Raw genomic sequence first — 16251 nt, 5'->3', positions numbered from 1 at the left:
GCAGACACTTGAGCAGAAGAAGTTAATTTCAAAGCCTGCCGGCGCTGAGTAAGTGCCTGCCCCGCTCTCGGGGAGCCGAGTGGGAGGCCTGGCTGACATCACGGGGAGCACTTCAAGCCGTCAGGGGCCGCGTTTGGCTGTGAGGGTGCTCACGGAGCAGGGCCCCAGCTGCTTGTGGGCACCACAGGGAGTGGGGCCGGGGCTGAGGCACGGCCACAGGCACTCGGCTTCCCCCTGAAAGGCAGCCACGGCTGAGGCACCTCTGGAAGAGGCAGCGGCTGCGAGCAGCGGTGCCTGGCAGCACCCAGCACCTCTCTGCCTGCCCAACGCAGCGCCCGCAGCTCCGCACCGCTCGTGCTGGGGCCGGTGCTTTCCACAACACCCCCAGAGGCTGTGCCCGCACCCCCCCCCCCCACCCCCATCCCTCCTTGGAGCGGTCCCAGCCCGGTCCCAGCGCCCTGTGGGTGTGGGGGGGGCAGGAACAAAGCGCTGCCCGCCGCCGGCTGCCGGGGCCCAAACCCGAGGGGGCAGCACCGGCCCCGGCAGCATCCCCGGCACCGGCCGGGCCCAAGGCCTCCCGGTAGGGCCGCTCGGGGGCCGGGGCCCACACGGGTGGGGGGGGGCGGCGGCCGGGAAGGGGCCTCCGGGGCCTGGTCCGGGCCGGGGCCGAGCTCCTCCCTCGCCCCCCTCCCCCTCCCCCCGGTGCCCGGTTGCCCCCCCCCCGTGTCTCACCTCCGCGGGGCGCTCCGCCGGGCCCGGGCCGGGTCGTGGTGCCGCCGGGGGGCAGGGCAGGGCCCGGCCGGGATGGGTGAGGGGTGAGGGGGGGGGGGGAGCAGGGCCCGAGGCCCGCGGCGGGGGGCGCCTCACAGGCGGGCGGTGGCGGCTGTGGTGGTGGCGGTGCTGGCGGCGGCTCCCCGGGGCTCCCGCCGCTCCATGGCGGGGCCGGGGCCGGGCTGGCGGTGAGGAGGAGGGCGAGGGGAGCTCGGGCTGGGGCTGGGCCGGCGACGTCGGGCGGCGCTGGGCGGCCCCGGGCGGGCTGGGCCCTGCCTGGCCCCTGCCCCGCTGCGCTCCGCCCGTGCGGCCGGGCCGCGCCTCCTCCCGCAGCCGGGCCCCAGCGCTCCCGGCAGCCCCCGCGCGCCGCCGCCGCCGCCGCAGCCCCGCCGCTGCTCACGTGACCGCGCGACGTCACGCGTCATGCGGAGGGAGGGGGGAGAGGGGGGACGGGGGGGGGATGGGGGGGGGGGGGAGGGGGCTCGCGCCTCAGTGGTGAGGGGAGGGGGTCGGGGCCTGCGCTGGAAAAATGAATTTGAAATAAAATGTAACTGAACGCGCACGAGTGTTGAAGTTTAGTAGAAAGCAGCACCTGTAGCCCTGCCCACACAGCCTGCGCTGACGGGCCGCAGCGCTGCTCTGCTTCGGGCCCACACAAAAAATCAAACAATTTATAAAGTGTTTTAACGGGCAGCTGACTCTGAAGGGGGTTTTGACACTGAAATATTACCGACTTCTCTACGAAATATGGCCAAATGGGAACAATCCTGCCCGAAAGTAAAAGCAATTACAAGTTCCCACTTCACAGGGGTAGAGGAGGCAGAGGCCCTGAGAACACAGCCCCGTACTGCAAATAGACAGAAAATAATAAAAATACCCTATAAATTTCTGTAAGGTTTCCACAGTGTTTTCAAAATTACATTCTACCAGTGACATTTTTGGTACCTCGCTTCCCCGAGCTGATATCCTGCATTATGGTTTGTATTATTCCTAACACCCCCCCCTACACACACACAATTTTTACACATCTTGAACAAAATTAGGCTGTGAAGATCTGCCTCCGACACAACTGATGTCTCAGTGTCTGGTTAAAGGCACGGCTCGGGTAAATATAACTTCATAAAGCAAATTAAACCCATGGGGTTCAGGTATGCTGAATCATTTCTTTATAGAGCAAATCCATTTGATAGCAAAATTCCTATTTATTAAGGACACTTCCCCCCCTTCCCCCCCCCAAATAAATAAATAAATACATAAAATCCATCAATCCATGAAAGACTTTTTAATGCAACTTCACTGAGGGCACCCAAAAGCCTGTCTCTGGCTGACCGATGCTCGATTTAGTGGAGGCCTGGATCAGGTTGTCCGGTCCCTCCCTCCTTTTGCTCTCCCCTGGGTTAGCAGCGTTTCTCCTTGAAATGCAATGCCTTTTCCTGAGGCTATTTTTCTACAAGACTGCATCAATTGCTTCACTTCAATTAGCAATGGCAGCTTTGCTTGAAAGAGGAAAGATTAAATTGAGCCTGTTCCAAGCTACACAGGTTTCGTGTAAATATACACGCTTGGTAAATAACAATTCCAAGGGGGGGGTTGTTTGTTTTTGTTTGCTTTTAATTACTGGCTTTTTGTAGGTAACCTAGAGCTTTGGAAGACAGTAATCAAAGAAATCACCTTTCCCATTGAAAAAAATGGAATCAAAGCACCTTATAACGAGGTATCAGGACACGATCTAGTGAAAGATGAGTGGTGAGGCTCTTGACAGGCTGGGGGGCTTTACTCTGTAAAATAAGAATATACAGAGATAAAACAGAAAGGGCAAGTCACAAAAATCAAACATATCATACTTAAAAGTAAATATTAAAACAACGTGAGCATAGGCAGCCTTACGACTGGTCTCAGATGTAATGGCAGGCAACGTCAGATACGCAGCGAGAATGGTGAGCCATCTCTGAGTCTCTGCTCATGAGCCAACAGTGGACCAGAAATTAAATTAATGACTTCTTGATACTATCTGCAATTATGTTACCTTGTCCTACCTCCCACTGATGGAACCTGACACGCACAAGTGTTTCCTTTTGTCTCTATGAATGGACACAATTTGTCTGACTATGGGCACGTGAACAGAAGCAGGAAGAGGCCGACCCCGACCAGAGTGACTTGCTTTGCTATCAGTAGTTGTCTGACAATCTTCAGTTTTTCTTTTTTAGCAGAAACATTTTAAAGGGCAGCAGTAATAACACTTCTGCATGGAGCAATGCACATCTGACAAAGCAATCTACACACAAACACCAGCAGCATTAAAGAAACCAACGTGCAGCGTGGTCATAACAGCATGGCAAGGACAGTTCAGACTCATTTCCTTGTCCTCTCCCTTCGAAACAACTGCCCTTCCTCATCACAACCCCCTTCGCATCCACGCTGCTGCTCAGCTCAACATCAACCAAAACAAAAGCCTTTTTTCTTCGTAGCACATCATCTTCACGCAGATGGGCTCCACACCCCTCTTTCTGCGGTCCCCTACAGCCCAGCTGTGCCCTTACAATGGAAGCTGGGGCTGCAAACTTCCAAACTTACCTGCTTCAGTCGCGCTGAAACCATGAGATGACCCTAAACCCAGACCTATAAAAGTACTGTTTTCCAAAGGCCTTGCATTTTGATTTGCAGTAAGCATGAACTTAACAAATACCGTTTAATAATTTATTAACTTTTCCCATTAAATAGTACATTTACTCAAGAAGACTTCAACAACTTTCTGATAATTTTTATTTACAGTCTGCAGTGTTCCGTAAAACACACTAAAACAGACTAAAACGCACAACATATATATTTTCAAACATTTAAATATAAGCACAGTTTATTCAAAATTCTACACACTACTTTTCCATAAAAATATAAAAAATAGTTTAGTTACTATATTTTACCTAGACCAAGATATTTAAGAATTCTTCCACATGTGATGCCTCCCCCTCAGAAAAGGGTAACTCCAACAGTAAGAAATTCAGGAGATGGCATCACAAATTAAAATACTAATGCCAACAGCTCAAGTCCACCAAAAGAACAAATAAATTTCAATTTATAACCAGCAAGAGTTGTTCTGCAGTATGCTTGGATTTATTTTTTTTGCACTAACTTTCTTCTCCCGTGCCAGATTTCCACAGACATGTACACACGCCAGTAAAAATAACGAACAGATTATACTGCAGACTATAATGCCAGTTACCATGTGCTCAACAACATAGATTGGCAATCTTGCATTACAGAATTTTTTTTTTTTCAAAAATATCAAAATGGAAACGCTGTCCTTTGGACCTCTTTTACAAGACAACTCCACTCCTTACTGAGCATCCCACGAAAATAGCCTTTCTTCTCTCTCCTAAAAAATAGTGCCCGTTTTTGCTCATCACTACCATTTCTCTGGCTTTACTAACCGTACTCTGTGTGGAAAGCTATTGGGAGTTCTGAAAAAACACCCACTCGAGCCCTTCTCTCACCAGGATACATTTAATTTACAAAAGAAAGGCACAAAGATGAAACTCCTAAGCAGCATCAGTCGTAATTCTTCCACTGTGCACTGCTCCTCTTTCTTACATAGACAATGCTACAACAGACTCTGTTTGTCTCAGAAAAGTACTACAAAGACAGGAAATATGGAAACAGGCAAAGTTGAAAAGACTAAAGCCTCTGTACAGCACAAGTAGCATATTGATCGTTAACAAATGAACACTATTTAAAGTTTCATGTTGCAATTAAGACTCGACCTGGAAGCATCAGGAAAAGCCATCAGAAAAAAAGCTCAGCAGCATATAATACATTTGTTAACAGTGAGATGGAAGGCCCTCTGTGTGCAACATTGTGCATTCAGTTTCAACAATGACCGTGCTCTACAGCCAGCAGTGTAAAACTTCTGCTTCTAACAGATCGGAGGATTTTCTACATGTAAGTGAAGTTGCCGTAAGCAGAGTAGCAGTATGTGATGCACAGCATGATCTGCGATAAAAAGCTTTTGCTTTCCAGCATGTAAACATCCAGGTTACTGGACCTTAGCTCGTATAAACAAATCTGATGATAGATTTTTAAACTAAAAAAGTAAAATTTCCCATAAAAGGATAAACCACAAAAATACTCTTTCAGTAAGTTTCACGTGCCATTTAATACTTTTCATGTCCTATGAACTATGCAAAACATTTAGAAAGTTTTAGCAGTAGAAATGTTGACCAGGTAAACTGCTTGGCAACCACGTGCTCAGAACATCTTTGAAGAATGTTATCATTTGCTCAGCACCAGTTCTTCGCTACAACATATTATTTCTTCTTCTTTTTCTTTGGTGGCTCATCATCAGAACTACTACTGTCTGTGCTGCTGCTGCTACTGCTCGAGGAACTAGAATCTGATTCAAACTCCGACGAAGAAGTAGTACTACTCGAGGATGGAGATGATGAGGAAGTTGAGGAGCTCTCATCACTGTCACTATCATCATCAGAAGAGGAGGTAGAGGAATCTTCACTGTCAGATGACGAATCGCTAGCTGAGCTGACACTGCTGCTGCTGCTGGAACTCGTCACACTTTTAGATCTGAAAGAAAACAAATACACAGATGAGAACAGGCCTGCTATAGACAGCATTACAGAGCGCTCTTTATACTCTGTTGTAATCCAAAGACCAATTATTCGGCCTGAAAATTTCCAGGCCTAACAATTTAACAATCTTCCTTCCCTCCTGCTCCCAACCTCCCGTTCCATTCTGAACAAATTAATTTTGAGCAACAGCAGAATGACACCATGCACATGATGTAAGTTGCCCTGGACAACATGAAAGCCTGAACAGGACTACAGGGAAAAAAAAAAAAGTTACGTTTGAAAGTTGGCAAGGCTCCTCCTGTTCACAGTAACGACTAGAGTCTTCACTAACTCGCGTAAATAAAAGAAAGTTGCAGGAATGTGCTGTACCACTAAAGCCTCAGGGGGAAAAGTAACCAAGATCAGATCCCTAGCAGTGCAATAAGAAGTGAAATTTTGGCAATGTGAGTTGGTGGAAGTTTCATCAGCGAGATTTCCCAAACGTCAGAACTGTGCTCAGCGGAAACCTTTCTTAGATTACTGCTGGCAGAACCCCCACTACCTGCCGCTACAGCAGGCTTCTGTTTTCAGGGTGGAAGAGAAGGTATGGAAACAGTCCAGGATAAAGATGGAGTCAGGAACGCTGTAAAGTGGATTTCTGTAGGCTCTGCAGTTTAGGTTTTTTTTTCTGTCCTCTGTGTTTAGCTCTTACTGTAAGGCCACTGTTCCCAAGATCAAGGTCTTTGCAGAACTGATGTAATATGAGTTCTAAGAAAGTACAATTAAGTTCTTCCATAAATCTTTCTCCAAGCAAAATATAGAGGTACTTATCCACCCTTCTTCCCACCAAGTCAACCAAATACTATGCAAAAATGCTAGAAATAATAATGCAGATTTGTAGTTTTTATCTCAGTGTTTGGTTAAGTATAAAAATTCAGGAAATACCTACGTTAAGTCTACTAGAGAGTAATGTTTTTTCCGTCAGATCAGCCACTGTCACGACAACTGCCAAATCTGAACGCCTGTAATATGCTACGGACCACTGAAGTTTTTATAATACACGGTGCATGGGTTCCCTCTCTGTGCACAGACATAATGGCTGTTTATAAAAAAAAATCATAAAGGCCAGTTAAATACAGACACTGTTGGTGGAAAACTGGTGAAACAAGATAGGAAAAAAAAAAAAGTGTCTATTTTTAAAGTGGCATTTGTTATTTTCTGGGCAAATTCCCACACAAAGCAGTAGTTTCAATCTAAACACTTTTTACTGGATGCGCAGACCCATTTATACGGGCAAGGATCAGAGGATCCCCTGAACGGTAACCCTGACAAAATGTTTTTTTCCCCAAAAAACATCCATGTATCTGAAACATCAGACACAATGCTCAATACCTTCACCTCGACAAAAGCATTGGCTAGACCCATGAGAAAAGAGCAAGCAGATACTTGTTTCCAGCTGATGCAATCAGTGGCCTATCGGTAGTCACAAAAGGAAGACAGACATGGGAAGAAGCAAAATTCACCTATTTTACCCTGTCCTAATTAGGTAAGGTGACATCCTAGATGCTACATATTGGGAGATCTCAGATTTGTGGGTCTACTGTACCACTGGATAAGCACATTCCTCCAGCAGATAAGCATTTGTTCTCCTCCAAACAAGCTCACAGATGTTAACAACTAATATTATTCCATGCATGATGAACCACGGGATTACTGCTGCATTTGGTAACATTGGCTATCACCCTTCTCCGAGATTTTACCCTTTCTGGCTCCACTGCAATCACCTAACAGCCCCAGGTGATTTTAAACATGCTGCTTAAATCAAACCTACAATGTTGGGCACCGTCACCTGGCTGTTCACATGCTGGATTGCCTGAAGGAACAAGGGAATTAGGACTCAATTCAGGACCCTTCAGACAGGCAGCATAAAGGGGGCTTTCAATGAATAAACCAAGTATGCCACAGAGGAGTGATGAAGCCAACGTAAACTCAGAGACAGTTCTGTGCCACCTAAGGTTACAACATTGTCCGACAGCAGTTTTGCCTGTTCCTGTTTTTCTGGTTAAGCCTGTAGCTTCCTTATTACTGTTTATATCAAAACAAACACACACTATGTAAAAGGTTAGCGCTCACTGCTGCCAGAAGTCTCACTTTTGCATTTTTTAAATCTGGAACTTACATACCCATTGCTTCGCTCAATTTTCTGCGTTTATTTTTTCCCCTATCATACTAAAGATATAAAAACCATGTGACCTGGAAAGGAATTTACATTGATGGATTCTATACTTGCATAAAAGCAGGGTAACAATTCAAGCATAGCAAAGTTTTTAAGGTTTAAGGAAACAATGGTCAAACAACCCCCCAACCCAAATTCTTTTGTTCTTTTCCTTTTGGCAGCAGTTTAGAGCTCAACTACTCTGAAAATCATGCCAAGTAGAAGACTGCAACACATGAGAAAGCTGAGGAAGGAAGAGACCTGAACTATATTGTTAAGAAATCAGTTAATTTATGATCTCACTAGCCATGGATAATTCCAACAATAAGTGAACACTACTGAGAAAGAAGCCCTTGAGAAAACACATCCTGATAGTAGAACTAAGATGCTAATAAAGTGTTCCAATAAAGCCAGATTTAACATGAGAGCTTCGTATAAAGGCATGTTTTAAAAAAACGCTCTGGCTCATTAATGACTGACACACAAAGCAAAAGGCCTTGCCTTTAAAAAAAACAAGGCTGTTTTTAACTGGTCAGATTCAGAGACAGAGGACAGTAAAGGAAAGGCAAGGAGACAACGAGGCGATTACTGCACAGACATCCCCCATATGTAAAACTTGCAACGTGATTAGCAGGAGCCTTACAGCCCGGGTTCTAGCTGCTCCTGAAAGGATTTTGCTAATAGAGACTGAAGTGGATTCCCATGCTAGCATTACTGCATATGTAAAGGAGGAAGAATGGCAAAACAACTCTCAGCTCAACTTTTTTTTTTTTTCCAGGGATGGAGGATGGTAAAGGTGGAAATGTTTAGTTCCTGGATTTTTGATTTATTATTTTTAAGATACGCATTTCATTCTCTAGACAAAGCTTCAGAGACAGACAGCTGTTAAGAAAAAGGGATGAAAACAAAAGGAAGAGCAAGATGAATAGGTAGAGAGAGAACAGACTAGAAACAGTATGCCATGCTTGCACAATTGTTTAAACTACTCGATAAACACTGAGGCAGAAATAAGACGACTTATTAAAACACAACAACACAGAGATAGGAGAATGACCAGGGAGAAAAGCAGAGGACAAAGAATTTAAAGTTTTTGGACAGGGAAGAGTAGAAACTCTCCCAAGTACCTGCTGTGCAAATGCCCCCAACAGGCTAAAAGCTTAACACCAAATCTGTATCTGCAATGCTCACTTTCAATTTCCACACAGGCCCCTTCCAAAACTGCCTGCTGCAACACCCAGTGCAAGATCACACCCTGAAGCAGCCGTACAACTTGTCATCGATCCCCACGTACCTTTTTTTCTTGGTCTTCCTTTCTGCAGTACTTTCTCCAGCACTAATTAAGGGGGAGAAAAACAATGCCTTTGATTAATGCAGTAGGAAAATTAAATATGTAGCAGCACAGAGAAGCTGAGTTCAGTACTAGAAAACTGGTATCCCACTTGCAGAAATCTGCCCAAAGCTCCTTTAGTATCTATTTTCAGTTGCTATTTAAACTAGAAAAACAATATCTACAAATCTGGGAGGGTGGGAGCGGCAATTCATCTCTGATTTTCTGTGTTAAGAACGCTTCACTCACCTTTACTTTTTTCCTTTGCATTATACAGACAACAACATCTTGGGATGGCAGAAGCAGAGGGGAGGGGATACAGATACAGAAAAAGTTCTGTGTACCCGCATTTAGCAATAACTGAACCAATTGAAACAAAGGATTAGAAGATCGGATTAGTCTGTAGCTTTCATCGTACGTTTCTTTCAGGTACAAAAGACACAAAACTATTCATATGGATGCTTTCCAGATATTTGTCTTTCAGACTGCCATGTATTCATACACGTGCAGAATGTTTTAGGAGTAAAGGAAATATTCTTCTGTGATATTTAACAAACCACTTTAGGAGATTTTTACTAGTCTTCAGTTTGTGATTTTTTAATCATTTTTAAATACTTCAGTCATGTTTACCAGTCACATCCACTTTGCATCCCCTTTTTCCCCATTGTAGGAAAACAGCACATAATTCAACCTGGAACGAGCATTTGTGATTGAAGCAATCCCTCATCATCTACTTACATGCTTAATGTGCCACTGATAGGTGAGGAAGTTGTTCTTTTATGACCCGGGATACTTTTTCCTCAACTGAAACTATTTCTGAAAGCCATCTTATGTACACAGAAATAACAGTAACCATTGAATTAGAGAAGTTGAAAATAAATTTCACTTAGCAATTACATAGCACCACGTACGGATAACAGGTTTCTATTTCTGCCATTTTCTGGAGTTAAGCGTAAACTATAGTTCAAAAAAAGTACCCAAGATCACTTGTATGCTGGCAAAATGGGATTTTGCAAGTTTTTCTTTTTCATACCAGTTGTATGAAAACATCAGAATTACTACATGGAAGAGTTTTCCACACCCCTCACAAAATCCCATTGACAAGAGGAAGAGTCACTGACCCTCAAGCTTTGAAGCAAGCTATAATCCCCCCTGTGCTGCTGAACACTGCTCGTATTTCTGTTGTTACGGCCATATGCCCTTACCTAGGTAACCAGGGATGAGTACCAGTGTGTGTACACAGAGCTACACCCCAAAGCACCTATGGGGAGGCTGGTGACTAACCCAGGCTGCCACCCATCGGCCTGTGCCTCCCTCTAGCGTTTTAACATATGTATAATTCTATGAGTTTGACACTTTATGAAGCCACAGAGCTGAGAGCGGTCAGCATATCAAACAAAGCTGCTTTGTTACACTTGGTTGTTCTCCCTGTGGCACCACACACTGCCTCCAGAACCATAAATAAAACTCAGGAGTTCTACTTTTAGTTGATTGTAGCAGTTTTTACTAAGGAATAAACATCATCTCACCTTTCCTTCCCTCTCAACTCCTGTAGGACTGACAGGCAGCAGGCTCTACTGATGCCAGCAAGCTAAACAGTGACAGAAGGCGGGTCTTCAAATCCTCAACCTGCTCGCACCTGAACTCAAGGAACCAAGCAACTGAGGAGCTCAGGAAGCCATATTCTATTACAGAGAGCCTCTGACTACTTTACCCTTAGCTTAGTATACTTTATTGTTTGTTTCAGATGCACTTAAAACTTTTTTGGCCCAAAGCAACAACCAGGTGTTAACAAACAATGCCTTAATTTTGTGAGATCCAAGTGTACATACACCACCTACCATATACAATGGTTCTGATACTGAACAGACACCTCACAGCCTGGGAGAAAAAACAACAGAAAAAGGCCTGGACCACCATTTTTCCCACCCACCCACCCACCAAATTACCTTTTCATTAATAAACCGGACGTTCTCATTCTGCCCATCTTACCTTTGTTGCAATAACAGTCGCTTCTCTTTTTCTTTCAGAACTTTTGCTAACTGAGCTGTCCTCGAAGGTCTGTGCAGGTATTTTCTCTTCCCTGTACATTCATACGTCCAATGTCCGAACTCCAAGCATTTCTGACATCTGACGTGCTGCTTGTTTGCTTCCCTATAAAAATGCAGAATTGCATTAAGTGACTGATTCCAACTCTGTTCTACTTATTGAAAAAATAGAAACTTTCTTCAGCTCACAAATTCTTAACAATACATGCAGCTATGTTTAAACCAGAGCGATGTTCATGGGTGCTTTAACTATTGCACATCTTGAATCGGGACAAGAACAGTAACGTACACAGAGAATTTTGGCAAACTGATGCTACTTCAGTTAACCAAAATATTCTCATATCAACTATTTATGAAAGAAGAAAGAATGCTTTTCCTCTGTTCATAACTTCAGCTTAAGCCTTCTTCTGCTACAGTATCTAATGCTGAACTACTGACATTAACTGTCAACGCACTGAGCAACTGCACCTGAATTTCACTTTATGCTCGTACAAGCTCCTGCCAGCCTAGCTTCCAATCTTCGTTCCCATATCCTCATATCTAACCCTCAACTGCAGAACACTTCTAAATTAACACAAAGAGCCTGGGATTCTGAGCAAGTAAAACAGAGCTGCTCCTATTGGTAACTTACTTGAATCTCGCTAAGATTTATTAAAGCCTGTCAGAAGATTTATTGCAAGAACACGTTCTTGTTTACTTACTACTCTCTGCCACTCAAATACAATTAGCAAAAAAGAGCATTTTACATCTGCATTTCAGTCTTCAGTGATCAAATATTTTGATCATTTTTAGGAGCAAGTTAAGTGAGAAAAACTCACATTTTCATATTCTAGCACTTAATCCACATTTCTAAAGTTTAAAAAAAATCTGTTTGCTTATCTTCTCACAGATGTGCTCCTCCTTTACAAAGAAGGAAACTCATAAAGCAGCCAAGCGACCCACTCAAGGCCATATCACAGATTAGTTTCAGAGCCAGGACTTTGTAGCTCTCAAGCAGCTCACTGAAACTGCTGTGACTTATTTCTACCTTGCGTTGTTTTTTCAACATGAAGACACTCATTTTTGACAGCCAGCACATCTTAATCATCCAAAATTAACAGCTTGTCTCAGGTAGGAGAAGGATCCTCGACTGTTCACTTAGTATTTAGAGAGCATGAGGTGACAGACCAGCAGCGAACACCCTGCTCTCAGAAAGGAGTGTTCCTTTTCAAAACAACATAGCAATTGTTTATCCTTTGCATCTAGCTATCGCTTTTTCCGACAGTTCTGCTGCATCTCAAAGAGAATCTTGTTTTGAACATTCATCACTGTCTCAATGCAAAGTTTATTTGGCTTCATGATTTACCTTCAGAAACGTTGATGTAAATGAGCACTGTATGACTAACTAACCCTGCTACCTACACGGTGCAGTTAACTCAAACTTCGGCAGGAAGCAGGAGCTCTGGTAAGGAGCACCAACAAAACAAAACAAATCAAATCAAATCAAATTCCTCTGAACAGTTTGCTTTGTCTCGCCCTGGTCTCCTAGCTCTACCACAAGAGTTGCATGTAAGCAAAACAAGGATGCTATCTCTGCTTAGTCAACATAGAAAAACATTCACTTTGCTTTTTTTGTACCACAAACCAGCCCAGAGCTCTCTCCACAGGAGGAGGGCAGCTCAAAGCAACAACAAAATTCAGCATTTCCAGGGCTCTGGTGCTGCTCACATGACTGGGCAACTTTATGCAAGGTAGGACGATAAAAATCAAGCCCTAAAAGCAACAACCAGGAAAACAGATCAAAATAGCTCAGCAACCAGACCTATAAATATCATATCAACACTAACAAGTTTTAACATGAATGAGAAGCACGAGGTGAAGGTAAACTTTTAATAGAGATCAGTGGCTACGACCTAAACGCAGAGGTTAGCCAATGTGCAATACAGCAAACAGCCATCAAGCACCTGAAGACACAACAAAAATGTAGAAATCGTTCCTTAACCTATACAGAATAGCAACCTAAAGAGCCGGTATTCCAGAAGTGCTTTGAAATTCCAAGTTATTTTCTACTGGAAAATGAGGAAGAACTGAACTACAGTAAACAACAACAGAGGAATGAGGACGCAGAGGCCATCCATATGTTAACCAACAGCTGTGAGCAGACAGAAAAAAAGAAAACACTTTTAAAAAAGCACCCACGAATTGTTTTAGGGAAGGGAGGCGAACAGGCAAACCCCCAGAGGAGTGCCGAGGGGGGCATTCACTGCACTTAACAGCACCAAAGCGCTGCCTTCTCCTCGTTTCCTTGCTGGGCAATCAGACCCCTCAGCTCTGAGCACAGCCGCTGCTTCCCCCCACACCCCCCTTTACCAGCCCCTAAACCCACGCCGGGAGCACACAAACGCCGCTTTTATAACCCCAAAACGCCACTTTTACAACCCAAAAATGCCACTTTTAGAACCGCGCCGCCTCCCCCCGGCCCGGCCCGGCCGCGCTGCGGGGCGCTCTCCTGAGGGCTGCGGGGCCGTGCCCGGGCCGCCGGGGCCCCGCTGCCTGTGTGCGGGCCGAAGAGCGGCCTCGGGGCCCCCCCGTTGTGCTCCCCCCCCCCACACACACCCCCCTTGGTCCCGGCGCACTCACGCCTGGCGGCGGGCGATGAGGCGGTGCATGGGAGTCGCCATGGCGGCGGGCGGGGCCGCGCTGCATGCCGGGACGCGAGGCGGGCCTGAGGCGAGGCAGAGCCGCCCTCAGCGCGGGGCTAAATGGCAGAAAAGGGGGGATTTAGCCCATTATCGCCTCGTAACGCACAGCATCAGCATCAAATATAGTCACGTATAAGCCCCTTCTCAGGGGCTGGCGCTGACAAGTTGTCCCCCTGCCCGCGCTGCCCCTCCGTTCTCCATCCATACCTAACAGTGAGGGAATGAACACCTCAGGCACCTCCAGGAACCACAAGGCAAAGCCTTGCCCCCACCCCACTGAGCCCTGTGCCAGCAGCAGCTGGTATTTTGGGCTCCTGCATCACCTCCTTACGGCCCCTGGCACGGGAGGAGAGGTCAAGGGACAGAAGACGAAGCTGTGGTGGCAGTGCTCTGAGGGCACGCTCCTGGCACGCAGCCCCCGGTGCCTCGCTGCCAGCTGGCACAGGCAGCACGGCCCCCATCCTGAATTCAGGGCAGCCAGGAGTGGGGCTTCCTAACGTTTGCTTTATCAAAACTCGTTGTTACCTCACGGGATCGGTATTAAAACACTAACATCGATCTCGCTACAAAAATCCTCAAGGAAACATACTCCTTAATGTGGGTCTTTAGCAGTGTAGTAACAGCTGTGTGGCTTCTTGGGGGTGCACGGTATTCATTTATTATATAAAACAACAAAATATATTGTATTTCCTTAAATTCCTAACATCCAGCAGTGCCAGTTGGATCAGGGCCTTACTGTGTTAGGAAACGTAGGAGTGGGATAAAAGACAGACGTTGGCCAGAGAGGCTTACACTTCCCTCAAGACAAGGTACAAGGTGGAAACACAGATGCGTAAGAATAAAACATACGGCACACATAATGCAGCAATACAAATCTGATCCTTTCAGGTGATGATCACCCCACGTCCTGAGGTGTTCTGCCTCTAATGGTACCTTGTGCTGGTTGGACTCGATGATCCCAAAGGTCTTTTCCAGCCTGAATGATTTTATGATTCTAGTATCACAGCCTGGAAATACGAGAGCCAGAACTTCCTGCTGTGTCACACATGAAACATGTCAGAGCAGGTCACATCTGCTGGGGACAATGGCACTCATTAACTGTCACATGGGGAAGGTACGATACTGAGGAATTCTTAGACATAAGCAGCTCCAACTCATCAGGATTAATTACTGTGTGGCGAATTGAATCATGGTAGCTCCTGTCTCCAAACTCTGAAATTTTAATGTCTAAGGCTAGTGGCTGTTCCTGTATGCAGCTTGTTTTCCTCTCCATCTGGCATTTCTTGTGGTATCTGATAATTGTCCTGTTTTGGCTGATGCTCTGTGGTAATCTGTGAATAATTACATCTGGCACCATAGCTACGTTGTGCTGTGTGATGCCTGGTATGTTATAAACGCACCAGAGTCTGGCCTCAATATCTGAATCTTGATGGCTGGCATCTGACTTGAATGGAGAAAGTCAGACAGAAGCATTTCCTGCTTTAGGATTGATCTATTTATAATAATCCATGCTTACAATAAATCCCTGCTCCCTTTTTACCTCAGAATCACTTAAAATCTTGGAGTGAATTACACACTGATAGCAGTGTCTGTACTCTGCCCAACCACATTTGGTGCTCCTGGCAGCTGTGACAGCAGAACCACCGTTCCCTCAATGTGCCAGCACAGCCAGGGTTGTGGTGCCATGTGCCAAAACACTCACGGAGCGTGTGGGCTGCTCCTTACACAGCGACCTCAACGACACACCTGGTACAGGAGCAACCCACTAAAAATCCTGCTACCTGATAAGTTTGAAAGAGTGCTTGTAAATTCAGACTCTGCGGGTTCCTACAGCCTGCAACCTCCTCGGGGGAGCGTCTCACAGCCAGTCCTTGCATTCGGTAACTCACTGTGGCACCCCTCAGGGTGGGATGCGACTCCACGGACCGAATGTGCAGAGTCACGGCGTGGCACTCAGCTCCCTGCCAAGGGCGGACGGATCCGGGCTGCTGCTGCTCAATGAGCTGACTGGGACCATAAATCCTGCTCTTGCACACCAGGCTGCTATTTAAAGTCGCAGTATCATTAACCTATTTCTAAATATGCTGGGCAGGGCAATTGCTTTCCAAAATGTGCCCCTCTCTAGACAGGAAAGGGGGGGTATGCAGACAACGCAGGAGAAAAAAATGGAAGGTGCTGAAGCTTCAGTGGCACAGACCTCGAGCTACCTTGTCATGCAGCTCCCACTGTGCTTCCACCTCCCTGCACATTTCTGTGCCTGCGCATTGCTCTTGAAAGCAAGGTGTCACAATATTTGTTAAGGGTTTGTACGTGCAACAGGAAGAATGGAGCCAGAGCTTTCTCAGGAAGGGCTGAGTCAACGAATAAACAGTTAAACCTCCCTCGCCAAGAGTGCTGCTACGACTGCCACTCACACAAAACTGATCAGCCTTCCAAAACAACGAGCAGCTCAGTAGTGCTACTGCTGGACAACAACAGTGACAAACTGGGAGCGCTAGCGATGCTGGCACTTGGCATTTTTTTTAATGGGCATTTTACTTTCCCCCCCCCCCAGCTCTCTAGCAGAGTAACACAGAAGGCCCCTATTGAGGCAGAGCTGCAGACTAGAAAAACACCTCAGTGATAAGGGATAGAGTAAATAGACTTCAAGCAC

At 45.9% G+C, this 16251-nt stretch overlaps 2 protein-coding genes across 3 annotated transcripts in view; both read right to left on the bottom strand.

Annotated features, from left to right (window-relative positions):
* Positions 1 to 1161, bottom strand: part of AFF4 (ALF transcription elongation factor 4) — a 46200-nt gene extending 45039 nt beyond the window's left edge. Inside the window, exon 1 of one of the 2 annotated variants that reach the window (XM_068698001.1) lies at positions 733 to 1161. The gene's annotated coding sequence lies outside the window, so the exon portion shown is untranslated. The remainder of the gene's footprint in view (positions 1 to 732) is intronic. The other variant, XM_068698002.1, reaches the window with a different exon arrangement.
* Positions 1162 to 3511: 2350 nt separating this feature from the next.
* Positions 3512 to 13689, bottom strand: ZCCHC10 (zinc finger CCHC-type containing 10). Its single transcript, XM_068698446.1, has 4 exons — positions 13537 to 13689; positions 10862 to 11023; positions 8834 to 8875; positions 3512 to 5343 (listed from the first exon to the last, which is right to left on the bottom strand). The coding sequence occupies exons 1-4, from the start codon at positions 13575 to 13577 to the stop codon at positions 5073 to 5075; spliced, it is 516 nt and encodes a 171-aa protein (XP_068554547.1). The 5' UTR covers positions 13578 to 13689; the 3' UTR covers positions 3512 to 5072.
* Positions 13690 to 16251: the final 2562 nt, after the last annotated feature.

Source organism: Anas acuta, chromosome 14 (assembly GCF_963932015.1).
Source record: "Anas acuta chromosome 14, bAnaAcu1.1, whole genome shotgun sequence".
Lineage (NCBI taxonomy): Eukaryota > Metazoa > Chordata > Aves > Anseriformes > Anatidae > Anas > Anas acuta.
Note: the sequence above shows the minus strand (reverse complement) of the source record. Positions and strands in the feature narration are given on the sequence as shown.